This window comes from Bombyx mandarina, chromosome 25 (assembly GCF_030267445.1).
Source record: "Bombyx mandarina strain Sakado chromosome 25, ASM3026744v2".
In the NCBI taxonomy this organism is placed as follows: domain Eukaryota; kingdom Metazoa; phylum Arthropoda; class Insecta; order Lepidoptera; family Bombycidae; genus Bombyx; species Bombyx mandarina.
The window spans coordinates 6,042,172-6,058,365 of record NC_143231.1 but is presented as its reverse complement, the minus strand read 5'-3'; the positions used below and the strand labels follow the sequence as shown (position 1 = coordinate 6,058,365).

Sequence of the window (16,194 nt, the reverse complement as noted above, 5' to 3'; positions counted from 1 at the left end):
TAGCACGTGATGTTTTGGCATTAGACCGTCTAAATGAAATACAACGCTTTTTAACAGCATTTTAATGGGAACCGACTACTTTCAAAATTATTCGGGTAATGTCACGTGTTCAATACTATTTTGTACCCTTAGAATTAAAGTGGCTCAACCCAAAATTCTTAGTTTCTGGTAAACTTTAATATTGTAATACAATAATTGTATTTTTTTAGTTTTTCGGTTTAAACACTTTAAGGCATGCCATTTTATTTGAAAAAGACAGAAAGAGTACTTTGTCCTTTTCTAGACTAAAAGAGACTGTTTAATTTTATAAGCTGATAGAATAATATAGAAAAGAATAATAGGATACCCTCTAATCGTCACATTGGAAAAAGGTATGGCTTTATCATTTTATCATTAAATTTTTTTTTATTGCATTTATAAAACTAATTTAATTTACAGTATGTAAATACATATATCTATAACTAATCCGTACTTGTCAAATTCCTCATAAATTGTCAACATTCTTAATAAAATTCCTATTAATAATATACAAGTGCAAATGTTGAGCTGCTTGCCAGAAATGATATGATAGTGTTTTGTTTTTTTGTTGTTTCCTTGTAGGCTGCCTGTAATAATCTAAATCTGTGTGAAAGGCAATAAATGATTTTATTATTATCTACTAATGGTAGTCCAGTGGTCGAAATTTGACCATAATTTATTTAAATTTTAAGTTTGAACATTATTATAGTTCTATTGTCACCTTTCTATTATCATCATTTCTATAATAATCATTGCTCTATGTCGCCAAGGCTACATTATAGAAAAATAATATTAAAGACAAAAAATATTAATCTATTCTCAATTTGACCACAGATTGATAAATCAATAAACAAAAAAAGTATAAATGCATGTGTGTGTGTGTGTGTGTCAAATACATGGTAATGTGTGTAAGGCTTTTTTATTCATTTAGTTTATTTTTTTATTGTTTATGCACAATTAAAAAAAAAAATTCTCTATATTCTCTATAAGTGTGGGAAATTTCATACTTCTCCGTCCGCGCAATTTTTGTAAAAAGGAGTACAACATTTTTGCTTCACGTATTACCTACTTAAAATGTAGGTTCTTAATAATAATACATAAGTGTTTTGAAATATAAAACTAATCTTAAATTTTTTAGTTATACCACTTCCATTCTAAGGGTGCAATTTCGTAAACAAACTTTGCCGTAATGGCGTAACCTTTAAAATACACGGAAACTGCCCAGCATAAACATATTTTTTTAGTAACTTTAATAGAAGTATTAGAATTAGAAGTTTATTATAGAATTTATTTAATTGTAATTACATATTTAGACATACTTAGCATAATTAATCTTGAAATAGGTAATTATTTCAGCTTTTTTTAATTAAAGAAATTATGTTTTACATAGGTTTAATCATTTACCCGTTGAACGTTTATAAAATGATTGTATTTACGGTAATAGTGTTGATGATCTTCATTAGGTGGCCCAAATATACTAAAATTATTACGAGCATCCATCCTTATTTATAAATGTGTAAAGAAGCAAAATTATTGTTACATTGTTCAAATTTCTATATAATTTATAAATATAAATCTGTACGTATGTACCTCTAAATATGTAAATTGCGCGCGCGTGTGTGTGTGTGTGTGCGCGTGTGTATGTGCGTGTGTGTATATATTTCTATAATAGATAGGTACACAGTGTGCAATTCATTTCGAAATTATTCTTGCCCATCTAATGGTTGTCTGGAAGAGATCACTCTTAGCGATAAGACCAAGAAATAATGTTTCACAATATTTATTCATTTTGTGTACAATAAAGAATACTCTTTCACTGGTGGTAGGACCTCTTGTGAGTCCACACGGGTAGGTACCACCACCCCGCCTATTTCCGCCGTGAAGCAGTAATGCGTTTCGGTTCGAAGGGTGGGGTAGCCGTTGTAACTATACTGAGACCTTAGAACTTATATCTCGAGGTGGGTGGCGCATTTACGTTGTAGATGTCTATGGGCTCCAGTAACCACTTAACATCAGGTGGGCTGTGAGCTCGTCCATCCATCTAATCAATAAAAAAAAAACAACTCTATCTCACTCTCTCTCTCTCATCAAACAACTCTTTAAAAAAAAGCAATGATTTAATAAGAATTAAATGAAAAAGCAACGAATTAATATGTATTTACAACTAGCTAGACGTCTATAAAATTTTCTAACCGAAAAAATATACGTGTATAAACCATTAGAATAGATAAAACCTTAAAAAACAACATTATTATTAAAAACGAAAGAAAAAATCTTGATATTGTATTGGTTTCACGGCAAAATTTTTAGTGACTACTTAACTTGCTTGAAAGTGAAGAAATACTCTCAAAATCCATTAATTTGCAACTCGCACTCGCACATACAATAATCGAGAGCCTCACTTCGGTAAAGCTATTCGATACATGAGACAGCAACATAAACAAACCTTCTCTCTCCCACAAAATGAGATTCATAAGCTTACCACTAGGTGGCACTGATACAAACTCACACAAATTAAACATAAAATTAACATCGACTGAGTAATTAAAAAAAACTCGCACTAAGCACAGGTACATTACCCATTACCCGACTAATTATAACTATCGTTAGAAAGCTTGCCATTTCAATTAAACGCCTTAAAAAAAACCTTGCGTGCTACCAATATAAAAGAAAAAATTATTGCTTCTCAAGATGAATAAACGTCCTGCAAATCGAGTAACTCGCACTCAGAGCTCCGCACGTTTCACCGTGAAGAGCGTCCACTCGATGCGAGTCATTCGATTCGATTTTTGAAACTCGCACTAAGCCTACAGGGCTGCACGAATCTGGTCCGTCCAACGGGTCGGGTTCCTGCCTCTTGGTCGCTTGCCCTCGACCTTTCCAGTGACCACCAATTTCTCCAAGTTGTCACTGTCTTTCCTTGCGATGTGGCCAAAGTATTCAAGAATCCTTCGCATGCAAATGGTGGAGAGTCTAGTCCGGATCTTCAACTGAGCTAGGATGGATACATTGTTGCGGCGTGCGGTCCAGGGAATACCCAACACCCTCCTCCAGCACCACATTTCGAAGTCATCAATCCGATTGCGGTCAGCTTTCTTTATAGTACATTGTGCTTAGTGCGAGTTTTGTAACGTTCTCACTAGCGAGCCAGTTTGCTCAAATTTGTATGCAATTGGAACAGCGCCCCTAGCGGCAAACGTACTCGGTGTTATTTTGTGAGTGCGAGTTCATATTAACGTTGTGATCTCGTAACCGAGTAATTTTACCGAAATGAGTACTACGAATGACATTTGTGCGAGTGCGTGTTACAAATTAGTGGATTTTAACGTTTCGATCGAGTATTTCTTTAGTAGTTTTATTTTTCCAAACTAGAGAGGCAAAAGTATCATGCCATAGAGCCTAATCTTTTTTTATGAAAAATGATAATATGGAGTGAAATGGATTTGATTAATTTGAAACATTAATCAATTGGCATGGAATGACATGAAATGAGATTAGATAATATGGGATAAAATATAATCTCTGCAAAATGCTGATTATATACTGAGATTTTTTTCAGTGGACCTTTTCGAAGACTTCGAGAAGCTACGTCCAGCGGTTTTGTTTAATTTTTTTAAATTTTCGCACTTTCACAGATACTAAACAGTTAATAAACCCACGTTACTTTGTTATTGCACAGATGGGTGGACGAGCTCCCGGCCCACCTAATCTTAAGTGGTTACCGGAGCCCATAGACATCTACAACGCAAATGCCGCCTCCCACCTTGAGATATTAGTTCTAAGGTCTCAGTATAGTTACAACGGTTGTCCCACCCTTCAAACCGAAACGCATTACTGCTTCACGGCAAAAATAGGCAGGGTGGTGATACCTACCCGTGCGGACTCACAAGACGTCCTACCACCAGTAATTACAAAAATTAATTTTGCGGGTTTGATTTTTATTACATGATGCTATTCCTTTACAGTGAAAGTCAATCGTAAACATTTGATAAGTACGTATTTCATTAGAAAAATTGATACCCGCCGGCGGGATTAGAACACCGGTGCATTGCAAGATACGAATACACCGGACGGACGCCTTAACCTTTAGGCCAGGACGGTGAAGAAATATTAAATACGCATTAACTAAGAAACATTAAATAGACAAAATAAAACAATTCACACAATTTAGCTCCTCGCGGTCCCTCCAAAATGTCTTTTCATCTTTTTTTCCTAGTTGTTCAATTGTAAATGAATAAATCAAAATCAAATCGAGTTTACGTTCTATACGGTGAAAAATGAAGAATTGTGAGTGTGAGTTGAGATATGCTACTCGCTCCGCAGGGCGTTTATTCACCGAGAGCAGCAATAATATTATTTCTCGTATATTGGTAGCACGTGATGTTTTGGCATTAGACCGTCTAAATGAAATACAACGCATTTTAACAGCATTTTAATGGGAACCGACTACTTTCAAAATTATTCGGGTAATGTCACGTGTTCAATACTATTTTGTACCTTTAGAATTAAAGTGGCTCAACCCAAAATTCTTAGTTTCTGGTAAACTTCAATATTGTAATACAATAATTGTATTTTTTTAGTTTTTCGGTTTAAACACTTTAAGGCATGCCATTTTATTTGAAAAAGACAGAAAGAGTACTTTGTCCTTTTCTAGACTAAAAGAGACTGTTTAATTTTATCCCTCTAATCGTCACATTGGAAAAAGGTATGGCTTTATCATTTTATCATTTAAATTATTTTTTATTGCACTTATAAAACTAATTTAATTTACAATATGTAACTATATCCATAACTAATCCGTACTTGTCAAAATCCTCATAAATTGTCAATATTCTTAATAAAATTCCTATTAATAATATACAAGGGCAAATGTTGAGCTGCTTGCCAGAAATGATATAATAGTGCTTTGCTTTTTTGTTGTTTCCTTGTAAGCTGCCTGTAATAATCTAAATCTGTGAGAAAGGCAATAAATGATTTTATTATTATCTACTAATGGTAGTCCAGTGGTCGAAATTAGACCATAATTTATTTAAATTTTAAGTTTGAACATTATTATAGTTCTATTGTCACCTTTCTATTATCATCATTTCTATAATAATCATTGCTCTATGTCGCCAAGGCTACATTATAGAAAAATAATATTAAAGACAAAAAATATTAATCTATTCTCAATTTGACCACAGATTGATAAATCAATAAACAAAAAAAGTATAAATGCATGTGTGTGTGTGTGTGTCAAATACATGGTAATGTGTGTAAGGTTTTTTTATTGATTTAGTTTATTTATTTTTTGTTTATGCACAATTAAAAAAAAAATTAGCAATCTGCACTCCTTCTCTATATTCTCTATAAGCGTGGAAAATTTCATACTTCTCCGTCCGCGCAATTTTCGTAAAAAGTGGTACAACATTTTTGTTTCACGTATTACTTAAAATGTAGGTTCTTAATAATAATACATAAGAGTTTTGAAATATAAAACAAATCTTAAATTTTTTAGTTATACCACTTCCATTCTAAGGGTGCAATTTCGTAAACAAACTTTGCCGTAATGGCGTAACCTTTAAAATACACGAAATCTGCCCAGCATAAACATAATTTTTAGTTACTTTAATAGAAGTATTAGAATTAGAAGTTTACTATAGAATTTATTTAATTGTAATTACATATTTAGACATACTTAACATAATTAATCTTGGAATAGGTAATTATTTCAGCTTATTTTTAATTAAAGAAATTATGTTCTATATAAGTTTAATCATTTACCCGTTGAACGTTTATAAAATGATTGTATTTACGGTAATAGTGTTGATGATTTTCATTAGGTGGCCCAAATATACTAAAATTATTACGAGCATCCATCCTTATTTATAAATGTGTAAAGAAGCAAAATTATTATTACATTGTTCAAATTTCTATTTAATTCATAAATATATATCTGTACGTATGTATGGGTAAATATGTATATGTATGTATGTGTGTGTGTGTGGTGTATGTGCGTGTGCGTGTGTGTGTGTATATATTTCAATAGATAGGTACGCAGTGTGAAATTCATTTCGAAATTATTCTTGCCCATCTAATGGTTGTCTGGAAGAGATCACTCTTAGCGATAAGACCAAGAATTGTACTCTTTTTTTGTTAATATTGTTTTGCAATATTTAAGTATTCATTTTGTATACAATAAAGAATACTCTATCTCACTCTCTCTCTCATCAAACAACTCTTTAAAAAAAGCAATGATTTAATAAAAATTAAATGAAAAAGCAAATTATTAATATGTATTTACAACTAGCTAGACGTCTATAAAATTTTCTAACCGAAAAAATATATGTGTATAAACCATTAGAATAGATAAAACCTTAAAAAACAACATTATTATTAAAAACGACAGAAAAAAATCTTGATATAGTATTGGTTTCACGGCAAAATTTTTAGTGACTACTTAACTTGCTTGAAAGTGAAGAAATACTCTCAAAATCCATTAATTTGCAACTCGCACTCGCACATACAATAATCGAGAGGCTCACTTCGGTAAAGCTATTCGATACATGAGACAGCAACATAAACAAACCTTCTCTCTCCCACAAAATGAGATTCATAAGTTAACCACTAGGTGGCACTGATACAACCTCACACAAATTAAACATAACATTGACATCGACTGAGTCATTAAAAAAACTCGCACTAAGCACAGGTACATTACCCATTACCCGACTAATTATAAATATCGGTAAAAAGCTTGGTATTTCAATTAAATGCCTTAAAAAAAAACCTTGCGTGCTACCAATATAAGAGAAAAAATTATCGCTTCTCAAGATGAATAAACGTCCTGCAAATCGAGTAACTCGCACTCAGAGCTCCGCACGTTTCACCGTGAAGAGCGTACACTCGATGCGAGTCATTCGATTCGATTTTTGAAACTCGCACTAAGCCTACATGTCTCTGCTCCGTATATGAATATTGAAAACACTAGTGTGCGGACTAGGTTGTTCTTGGTGTTCATAGAGATATTTTTGTCCTTCCATATTTTGTCCAGCTGAGACATGGCACCTTTTGCCATCCCAATCCGTCTGCGAATTTCCGGTTCACAAGAGCCATTGTTGCTGATATTGGAGCCCAGTGTGCTTAGTGCGAGTTTTGTAACGCTCTCGATAGCGAGCCAGTTTGCTCAAATTTGTATGCAATTGGAACAGCGCCCCTAGCGGCAAACGTACCCGGTGTTATTTTGTGAGTGCGAGTTCATATTAACGTTGTGATCTCGTAACCGAGTAATTTTATCGAAATGAGTACCACGAATGACATTTGTGCGAGTGCGTGTTACAAATTAGTGGGTTTTAACGTTTCGATCGAGTATTTCTTTAGTAGTTCTATTTTTCCAACTAGAGAGGCAAAAGTATCATGCCATAAAGCCTAATCTTTTTTTATGAAAAATGATAATATGGAGTGAAATGGATTTGATTAATTTGAAGCATTAATCCACATTAATCAATTGGCATGGAATGAAATGAAATGAGATCAGATAATGTGGGATAAAATATAATCTCTGCAAAATGCTGATTATATACTGAGATTTTTTTCAGTGGACCTTTTCGAAGACTTCGAGAAGCTACGTCCAGCGGTTTTGTTAATTTTTGTTAAATTTTTGCACTTTCACAGATACTATACAGTTAATAAACCCACGTTACTTTGTTATTGCATAGATGGGTGGACGAGCTCCCGGCCCACCTAATCTTAAGTGGTTACCGGAGCCCATAGACATCTACAACGCAAATGCCGCCTCCCACCTTGAGATATTATTTCTAAGGTCTCAGTATAGTTACAACGGTTGTCCCACCCTTCAAACCGAAACGCATTACTGCTTCACGGCAAAAATAGGCAGGGTGGTGATACCTACCCGTGCGGACTCACAAGACGTCCTACCACCAGTAATTACGCAAATTAATTTTGCGGGTTTGATTTTTATTACATGATGCTATTCCTTTACAGTGAAAGTCAATCGTAAACATTTGATAAGTACGTATTTCATTAGAAAAATTGATACCCGCCGGCGGGATTAGAACACCGGTGCATTGCAAGATACGAATACACCGGACGCCTTAACCTTTAGGCCAGGACGGTCTCAAAATTACACTTATACACGAAGAAATATTAAATACGCATAAACTAAGAAACATTAAATAGACAAAATAAAACAATTCACACAATTTAGCTCCTCGCGATCCCTCCAAAATGTCTTTTCATCTTTTTTTCCTAGTTGTTCAATTGTAAATGAATAAATCAAAATCAAATCGAGTTTACGTTCTATACGGTGAAAAATGAAGAATTGTGAGTGTGAGTTGAGATATGCTACTCGCTTCGCAGGGCGTTTATTCACCGAGAGCAGCAATAATATTATTTCTCGTATATTGGTAGCACGTGATGTTTTGGCATGAGACCGTCTAAATGAAATACAACGCATTTTAACAGCATTTTAATGGGAACCAACTACTTTCAAAATTATTCAGGTAATGTCACGTGTTCAATACTATTTTGTACCTTTAGAATTAAAGTGGCTCAACCCAAAATTCTTAGTTTCTGGTAAACTTCAATATTGTAATACAATAATTGTATTTTTTTAGTTTTTCGGTTTAAACACTTTAAGGCATGCCATTTTATTTGAAAAAGACAGAAAGAGTACTTTGTCCTTTTCTAGACTAAAAGAGACTGTTTAATTTTATAAGCTGATAGAATAATATAGAAAAGAATAATAGGATACCCTCTAATCGTCACATTGGAAAAAGGTATGGCTTTATCATTTTATCATTTAAATTATTTTTTATTGCACTTATAAAACTAATTTAATTTACAATATGTAACTACATATATCTATAACTAATCCGTACTTGTCAAATTCCTCATAAATTGTCAATATTCTTAATAAAATTCCTATTAATAATATACAAGTGCAAATGTTGAGCTGCTTGCCAGAAATGATATAATAGTGTTTTGTTTTTTTGTTGTTTCCTTGTAGGCTGCCTGTAATAATCAAAATCTGTGTGAAAGGCAATAAATGATTTTATTATTATCTACTAATGGTAGTCCAGTGGTCGAAATTTGACCATAATTTATTTAAATTTTAAGTTTGAACATTATTATAGTTCTATTGTCACCTTTCTATTATCATCATTTCTATAATAATCATTGCTCTATGTCGCCAAGGCTACATTATAGAAAAATAATATTAAAGACAAAAAATCTATTCTCAATTTGACCACAGATTGATAAATCAATAAAAAAAAAAGTATAAATGCATGTGTGTGTGTGTGTGTCAAATACATGGTAATGTGTGTAAGGTTTTTTTATTCATTTAGTTTATTTTTTTATTGTTTATGCACAATTAAAAAAAATATATTAGCAATCTGCACTACTTCTCTATATTTTCTATAAGTGTGGCAAATTTCATACTTCTCCGTCCGCGCAATTTTCGTAAAAAGGAGTACAACATTTTTGCTTCACGTATTACCTACTTAAAATGTAGGTTCTTAATAATAATACATAAGTGTTTTGAAATATAAAACTAATCTTAAATTTTTTAGTTATACCACTTCCATTCTAAGGGTGCAATTTCGTAAACAAACTTTGCCGTAATGGCGTAACCTTTAAAATACACGGAAACTGCCCAGCATAAACATATTTTTTTAGTAACTTTAATAGAAGTATTAGAATTAGAAGTTTATTATAGAATTTATTTAATTGTAATTACATATTTAGACATACTTAACATAATTAATCTTGGAATAGGTAATTATTTCAGCTTTTTTTAATTAAGAAATTATGTTTTACATAGGTTTAATCATTTACCCGTTGAACGTTTATAAAATGATTGTATTTACGGTAATAGTGTTGATGATCTTCATTAGGTGGCCCAAATATACTAAAATTATTACGAGCATCCATCCTTATTTATAAATGTGTAAAGAAGCAAAATTATTATTACATTGTTCAAATTTCTATATAATTTATAAATATAAATCTGTACGTATGTACCTGTAAATATGTATATTGCGCGCGCGTGTGTGTGTGTGTGCGCGTGTGTATGTGCGTGTGTGTATATATTTCTATAATAGATAGGTACACAGTGTGCAATTCATTTCGAAATTATTCTTGCCCATCTAATGGTTGTCTGGAAGAGATCACTCTTAGCGATAAGACCAAGAAAGAATGTTTCACAATATTTATTCATTTTGTGTACAATAAAGAATACCTACTCTTTCACTGGTGGTAGGACCTCTTGGGAGTCCACACGGGTAGGTACCACCACCCCGCCTATTTCCGCCGTGAAGCAGTAATGCGTTTCGGTTCGAAGGGTGGGGTAGCCGTTGTAACTATACTGAGACCTTAGAACTTATATCTCGAGGTGGGTGGCGCATTTACGTTGTAGATGTCTATGGGCTCCAGTAACCACTTAACATCAGGTGGGCTGTGAGCTCGTCCATCCATCTAAGCAATAAAAAAAAAACAACTCTATGTCACTCTCTCTCTCTCATCAAACAACTCTTTAAAAAAAAGCAATGATTTAATAAGAATTAAATGAAAAAGCAAAGAATTAATATGTATTTACAACTAGCTACACGTCTATAAAATTTTCTAACCGAAAAAAGATATGTGTATAAACCATTAGAATAGATAAAACCTTAAACAACAACATTATTATTAAAAACGAAAGAAAAAATCTTGATATTGTATTGGTTTCACGGCAAAATTTTTAGTGACTACTTAACTTGCTTGAAAGTGAAGAAATACTCTCAAAATCCATTAATTTGCAACTCGCACTCGCACATACAATAATCGAGAGGCTCACTTCGGTAAAGCTATTCGATACATGAGACAGCAACATTAACAAACCTTCTCTCTCCCACAAAATGAGATTCATAAGCTTACCACTAGGTGGCACTGATACAACCTCACACAAATTAAACATATCATTAACATCGACTGAGTAATTAAAAAAACTCGCACTAAGCACAGGTACATTACCCATTACCCGAATAATTATAAATATCGTTAGAAAGCTTGGCATTTCAATTAAACGCCTTAAAAAAACCCTTGCGTGCTACCAATATAAAAGAAAAAATTATCGCTTCTCAAGATGAATAAACGTCCTGCAAATCAAGTAACTCGCACTCAGAGCTCCGCACGTTTCACCGTGAAGAGCGTACACTCGATGCGAGTCATTCGATTCGATTTTTGAAACTCGCACTAAGCCTACAGGTAAACAAAGTTGTCCGTTACTTCTAAATTAAGTGTACCGCTGAGCTCCAGTCTGGCTGTGCGATCAACGATGATGACCTTTGTTTTAGATCTGTTTATCGCGAGTCCGAGGTCTTTGCTAATGCGCTCCATCCTGTCCAAGAACTTGCCCATCTCGATTTCGCTGGCTGCCAGGAGAGTGGTATCGTCAGCGTAGCGTAAGTTAGAGATTTTACAGCCTCCGACGGTAATAATACCATCCTATCCATCGCATGTTTTCCTGACGATGTATTCGCCGTAAATATTGAACAGGATGGGTGACAGGATGCAGCCCTGCCTCACGCCCTTGTGAAATTTGAACGAGTCGGATGCAGTCCTATCGATTCTCACTACTCCCTGGCTGTTGTAGTATAATGACTGAAGGAGTGCAGTAAGATGGCGAGGGACCCCCAACACTGTGAGGACATCCCACAAGCAGTTCCAGTCAACACAGTCAAAAGCCTTACTATAGTCAACAAAACACATGATGACCGGCGTGTCGAATTCGTAGCACTTTTCCACAATCTGTCTCACGTTCAGTATTTGCTCCCTTGTGCCCTTGCCCTTTACAAACCCAGCGTGCTCCTGCGGGATCTGCCAGTCCAAATAGTAACGAATCCTGCTGTTTATTACATGCAAAAGAATTTTGCTAGCGTGAGAGATGAGGGCCAGGGTGCGGTAATTATCACATTTTCTAGTTGAACCTTTCTTGTGCAGTGGGATAATTACAGACCGCGTCCAATTTTTGGGCCATTCACTGTTTTGCCATATGTGATTGCAAATCTTATGGAGTACGTCCAAGCCATTGTCACCAAGTGCCTTGAGGATCTCCGATGTGATATCGTCAGGACTTCTTTGATTTGAGCCGGTCGATTGCACCCGTTACCTCTGATCTCAGGATATTAGGCTCCAATACAAGATCTTTCCAGTCGAACCGGCTTTCGGTAGATTCATGGGGAGCTTTATAGAGTTGCTCACAGTAGCCACGCCAGCGTTCCGTGATTTCATGCAGTTCATGCAGTAGTCGTTCTTCAGAGTTTTCTATGACCCAACTAAGCAATAAATGAAAAAAACTTCGGTGTTTGTTGCATTGGTCTAACTAACTGCCTTGTCAGACCGCCACCGTTAAAAAATTTTTGCGGCAGAAACTGGTAATTCTCAGTCGTATCGTGAATCAGGGACTTGGGAAAGATCAGGGAGAGGAATAGATGAAGATTTGCATGAAGTTCAAGGAATTAAAAAAAAACCTGATTTTAATTTCAACCTTTGACCAATTGCGGGTTACTTAAGTGATGTAGGTAATTAATTTGTTTTTCGGAAACATCCAGAAACAGTATAATATATTAGGTATACAGATACACGGTTAGAATAACATTCCCAAACGGATATAAAATATGCTTTACTCGTAATCGTTAAATAGTATTGGGGAGGGCAGATTTGATGTATACGTTTGCGATGACCTGCCATCTTTCCCTGTTCGAGGTCATCGTATTGTTCTCAACTAAGAAACTAGTTGAATTATAATGACAATAACTTATATTGAATCATTTTTGCAGAGGTATCAGAGTAATGTGATTGAATAATGCTGTCAATTTTACTTTTTGTGAAAGCTTTTTGAACTCGAAAGGAGGAAAGAGTTAACGCTATAGGCTTAGTTCTTATTAACATTCATGTCACTTTTCCTTTAGATTAAGTGTTTTGACCTTTTACAACAAACTACTTAAACTGTATGAGCTGTTTCTTTGGCCTGTACCATTGTACAATTAAAAATAAATTTGAAATGAAACCAAGTTCATGTTGTAGCTTCTCGGGATTCTCCAGAAAGTCCACTAAAAGTCATTAAATAAACACCATTTTACCGATATTAAACTTCATCCCATATCTCATTTTATTTAATTTCATGCCAAGTGATGAATGTTCCAAATTAATCGACTTCCTTTCATTTTGCCTCAATATCATTTTTCATTATAAAATATACTAGCGACCCGCCCTCGCTTCGCTTCGGAAACTATAATTTATTATTGATATCTCCACTATTTAATGGATGTTATTATACATATAAACCTTCTTCTTCAATCACTCTATCTATTAAAAAAACCGCATTAAAATCTGTTGCGTAGTTTTAAAGATTTAAACATACATAGGGACAGAGAAAGTGACTTTGTTTTATACTATGTAGTGATAAAAGATTAGGATATATGGTTATGATACCTTTGCCTTTCCAGTTGGAAAAATAGAACTGCTACTACCAGTGTTGCCACCTTGGTGGTTTTTCCACCAGAACTGGTGATTTTTCGAGACGTTTAGTGGTATTATTTCATTATATAGCGCTTTTATTATTTTTAGTGGTTTTTGGCGGTTTTTCAATAAGAATCATGCAACATACTTTTGATAGGGAAATCTCCTAATATTCCGAAATTTCATGATGATGTTTTCAGCTTAGGTACTCTATAACCGGGGAATTCCTAGGAGAGGTCGTTTGTTAATGAATATTTTGTTTTTATTTTGCCCCATTATAATGCGGGTATCGAAAAAGTATTTAGTGTAATGTAATGAACATTTTAAAAAGTAAACTGCGGAATAGGATGGCTGGTCCACTTTTACTATTTTTAAAAAAATAGGCTTAAAGCTGTTGATGCAAAGTGTTTCAACTATGAATTACCAAGCGATGCCATAGCACCTATAGCTAAACACAAAATAATCTTAGAAAACCACAAGACTACAGCCATTAACACCTTTAGCGTCGACATCGTCGCTGGTAGCATCTACGAGTAAGAATGATGATGAAGCTGTAGAAGATTTTTCATTTGATAGACTAGAATTTTAATTTACACACATTTTCTCTTGATTTTTATTCTTCTAATTCTTATTCTTACTCTGCTGATTAAAAATAAAACACATTAATGTGGTTTTAATAAAACACATTAATGTGGTTTTAATAAAACACATTAATGTGGTTTTATTTTACTACCTATAGAATATTAGGAGCGAGTTTTACAGGCTCCAGATGAGTTCCCGTAGTCTATAGCTAACGAATCGTTCATTCAAAACTGTCATTTAACCAATCTTAGATATCTCTTAGTACGGAACTGGTGAAACTGGCCCTAAACAAGGAGCGAGTTTTACAGGATCCAGATGAGTTCCCGTAGTCTATAGCTAACGAATCGTTCATTCAAAACTGTCATTTAACCAATCTTAGATATCTCTTAGTACGGAACTGGTGAAACTGGCCCTAAACGTCATCGGTTTCTTTAGTCTGATTCATGAATCAAACATTAGGGTTTCTTTAGTCTGATTCAAGTTCAAAAATTTAGCGGAAGTTGGTGGTTTTTTTATTAACAAAATTTCCGAAATCTGGTGACATTTTTCTCTTGACCTAGCGCCTTAAAAAAATCTGAGGTGGCAACACTGGCTACTACTACCAAGTTCATGTTGTTGTTGTAGATGTCTAAATAAGTGAATTAAGAGTGATTTTACCTAGTTTTCATTACGTTATAACGGGAATAAAATCAGCGAACACTCAAAAACAACCAAAGAAATATCAACGCTACGCAAGATATACAACACAGCGAAATGCCTTTACCGCCGGCGTTAGCTGCTCGTTTAGCTAAAAGAGGTCTTTTGAAACAAAATGCAGATTCCACCGCTGTCGCATCTGTTGGTCAAATCAACGAAGAAATAATTGCAGAAGATTATGACAGTAAGCCTAACGAAAATGGAAAAGATGAGCCTTGGGAAGGCTTTGTCGATCCTGTCAAAGGCCATCGAGGATGCCCTAATAAAAGTAATATTTATCATGAATGTTCTACTTTTTGTATTAAAAGATGGAAGCAAGGTAAACTGGTACCGACTGAGACATATTTAGAACACAAGGAGAAAGTTTTAGAGCTATGGCCCTTGCCACCAGGATGGGAAGAAGTGTTTGATGAAGGTTATGGTCAACATTATTTTTGGAATGTGCACACTAATCTGGTTTCGTGGATACCACCCGGACATCCCCGTGCTGTGCCTACGGAATCTGCCGCACAATTGCGCGAAGAACGTCTGATGAAAGAAGGCGACGAAAGTGATGAAAGCAGTGAGGCCTCGGATCAGGAAGTTCCGCAGATTCAAAAAGATAAGAAACCTGATCGCCGAGAAAGAGAAAAGGAACATTCACATCATAGAGACAAAAAAAGGCTCAGGGTCAAAGATAATGACTTGGATCCAATGGACCCAGCATCTTACTCTGATGTACCTAGAGGTAATTGGACATCAGGTTTAGATACACATTCTAAAACAGGTGTAGATACCACAGCCTCTGGTTCACTCTATCAAATGAGGCCCTATCCAGCACCCGGAGCAATACTTGCAGCTAATGCAAAACAACATTCTCCACCACCTTCACCATAAGACTTTCATTAGATTGTTTGCTATTATTATACGTAAACTCAGACCTGGCAGTTTTCTTTACATTAACCAAATTAAATGAAATGGTTAGCTGCACTTGTTGTTCTTAATGAATTTGGTATGTAACATGTTTAATTTCTAAATGGGTAGAGCATGTAACCTACCCATTTGCAAGTCTTTTTAGCCTTCTCTGACATTTCTGAAGTTTTATGTATTTCTGCACGAAAGTATGCGAAGTAACAATTTATTTTTACAAAAATTCTTTTTTTATTGCCCTTGTATGTAGAAGCTCTTGCTTACTATTAAGTACTCTCAACAAACCATTTTTGAATGCCTGGCAAAAAACAATATTTTATAAATAGGTAAGAATAGACTTAGATATCTCAAATTCCAGATTTAGGTGTCAGTGAAATCAGATGCACATAATACTTATTTACAATACAAAGTAAAAAAAATTTTTTTGTTGAAATTATGGTATTTTATTTAAACTTTTCCCATTGTTATTCCACAAATAATGTTTTA

At 34.5% G+C, this 16,194-nt stretch overlaps 1 protein-coding gene across 1 annotated transcript; it reads left to right on the top strand.

Moving 5' to 3' along the window:
- Window positions 1-14,684: 14,684 nt before the first annotated feature.
- On the top strand, window positions 14,685-16,141 carry PQBP1 (poly-glutamine tract binding protein 1). The gene has a single exon (XM_028178152.2). The coding sequence runs from the start codon at window positions 14,857-14,859 to the stop codon at window positions 15,673-15,675; it is 819 nt and encodes a 272-aa protein (XP_028033953.2). The 5' UTR covers window positions 14,685-14,856; the 3' UTR covers window positions 15,676-16,141.
- The last annotated feature ends 53 nt before the right edge of the window (window positions 16,142-16,194 follow it).

Coding starts and splice junctions, on each gene's coding strand:
- PQBP1 (XM_028178152.2), top strand. CDS start 14,857: ATGCCTTTACCGCCGGCGTTAGCTGCTCGTTTAGCTAAAAGAGGTCTT.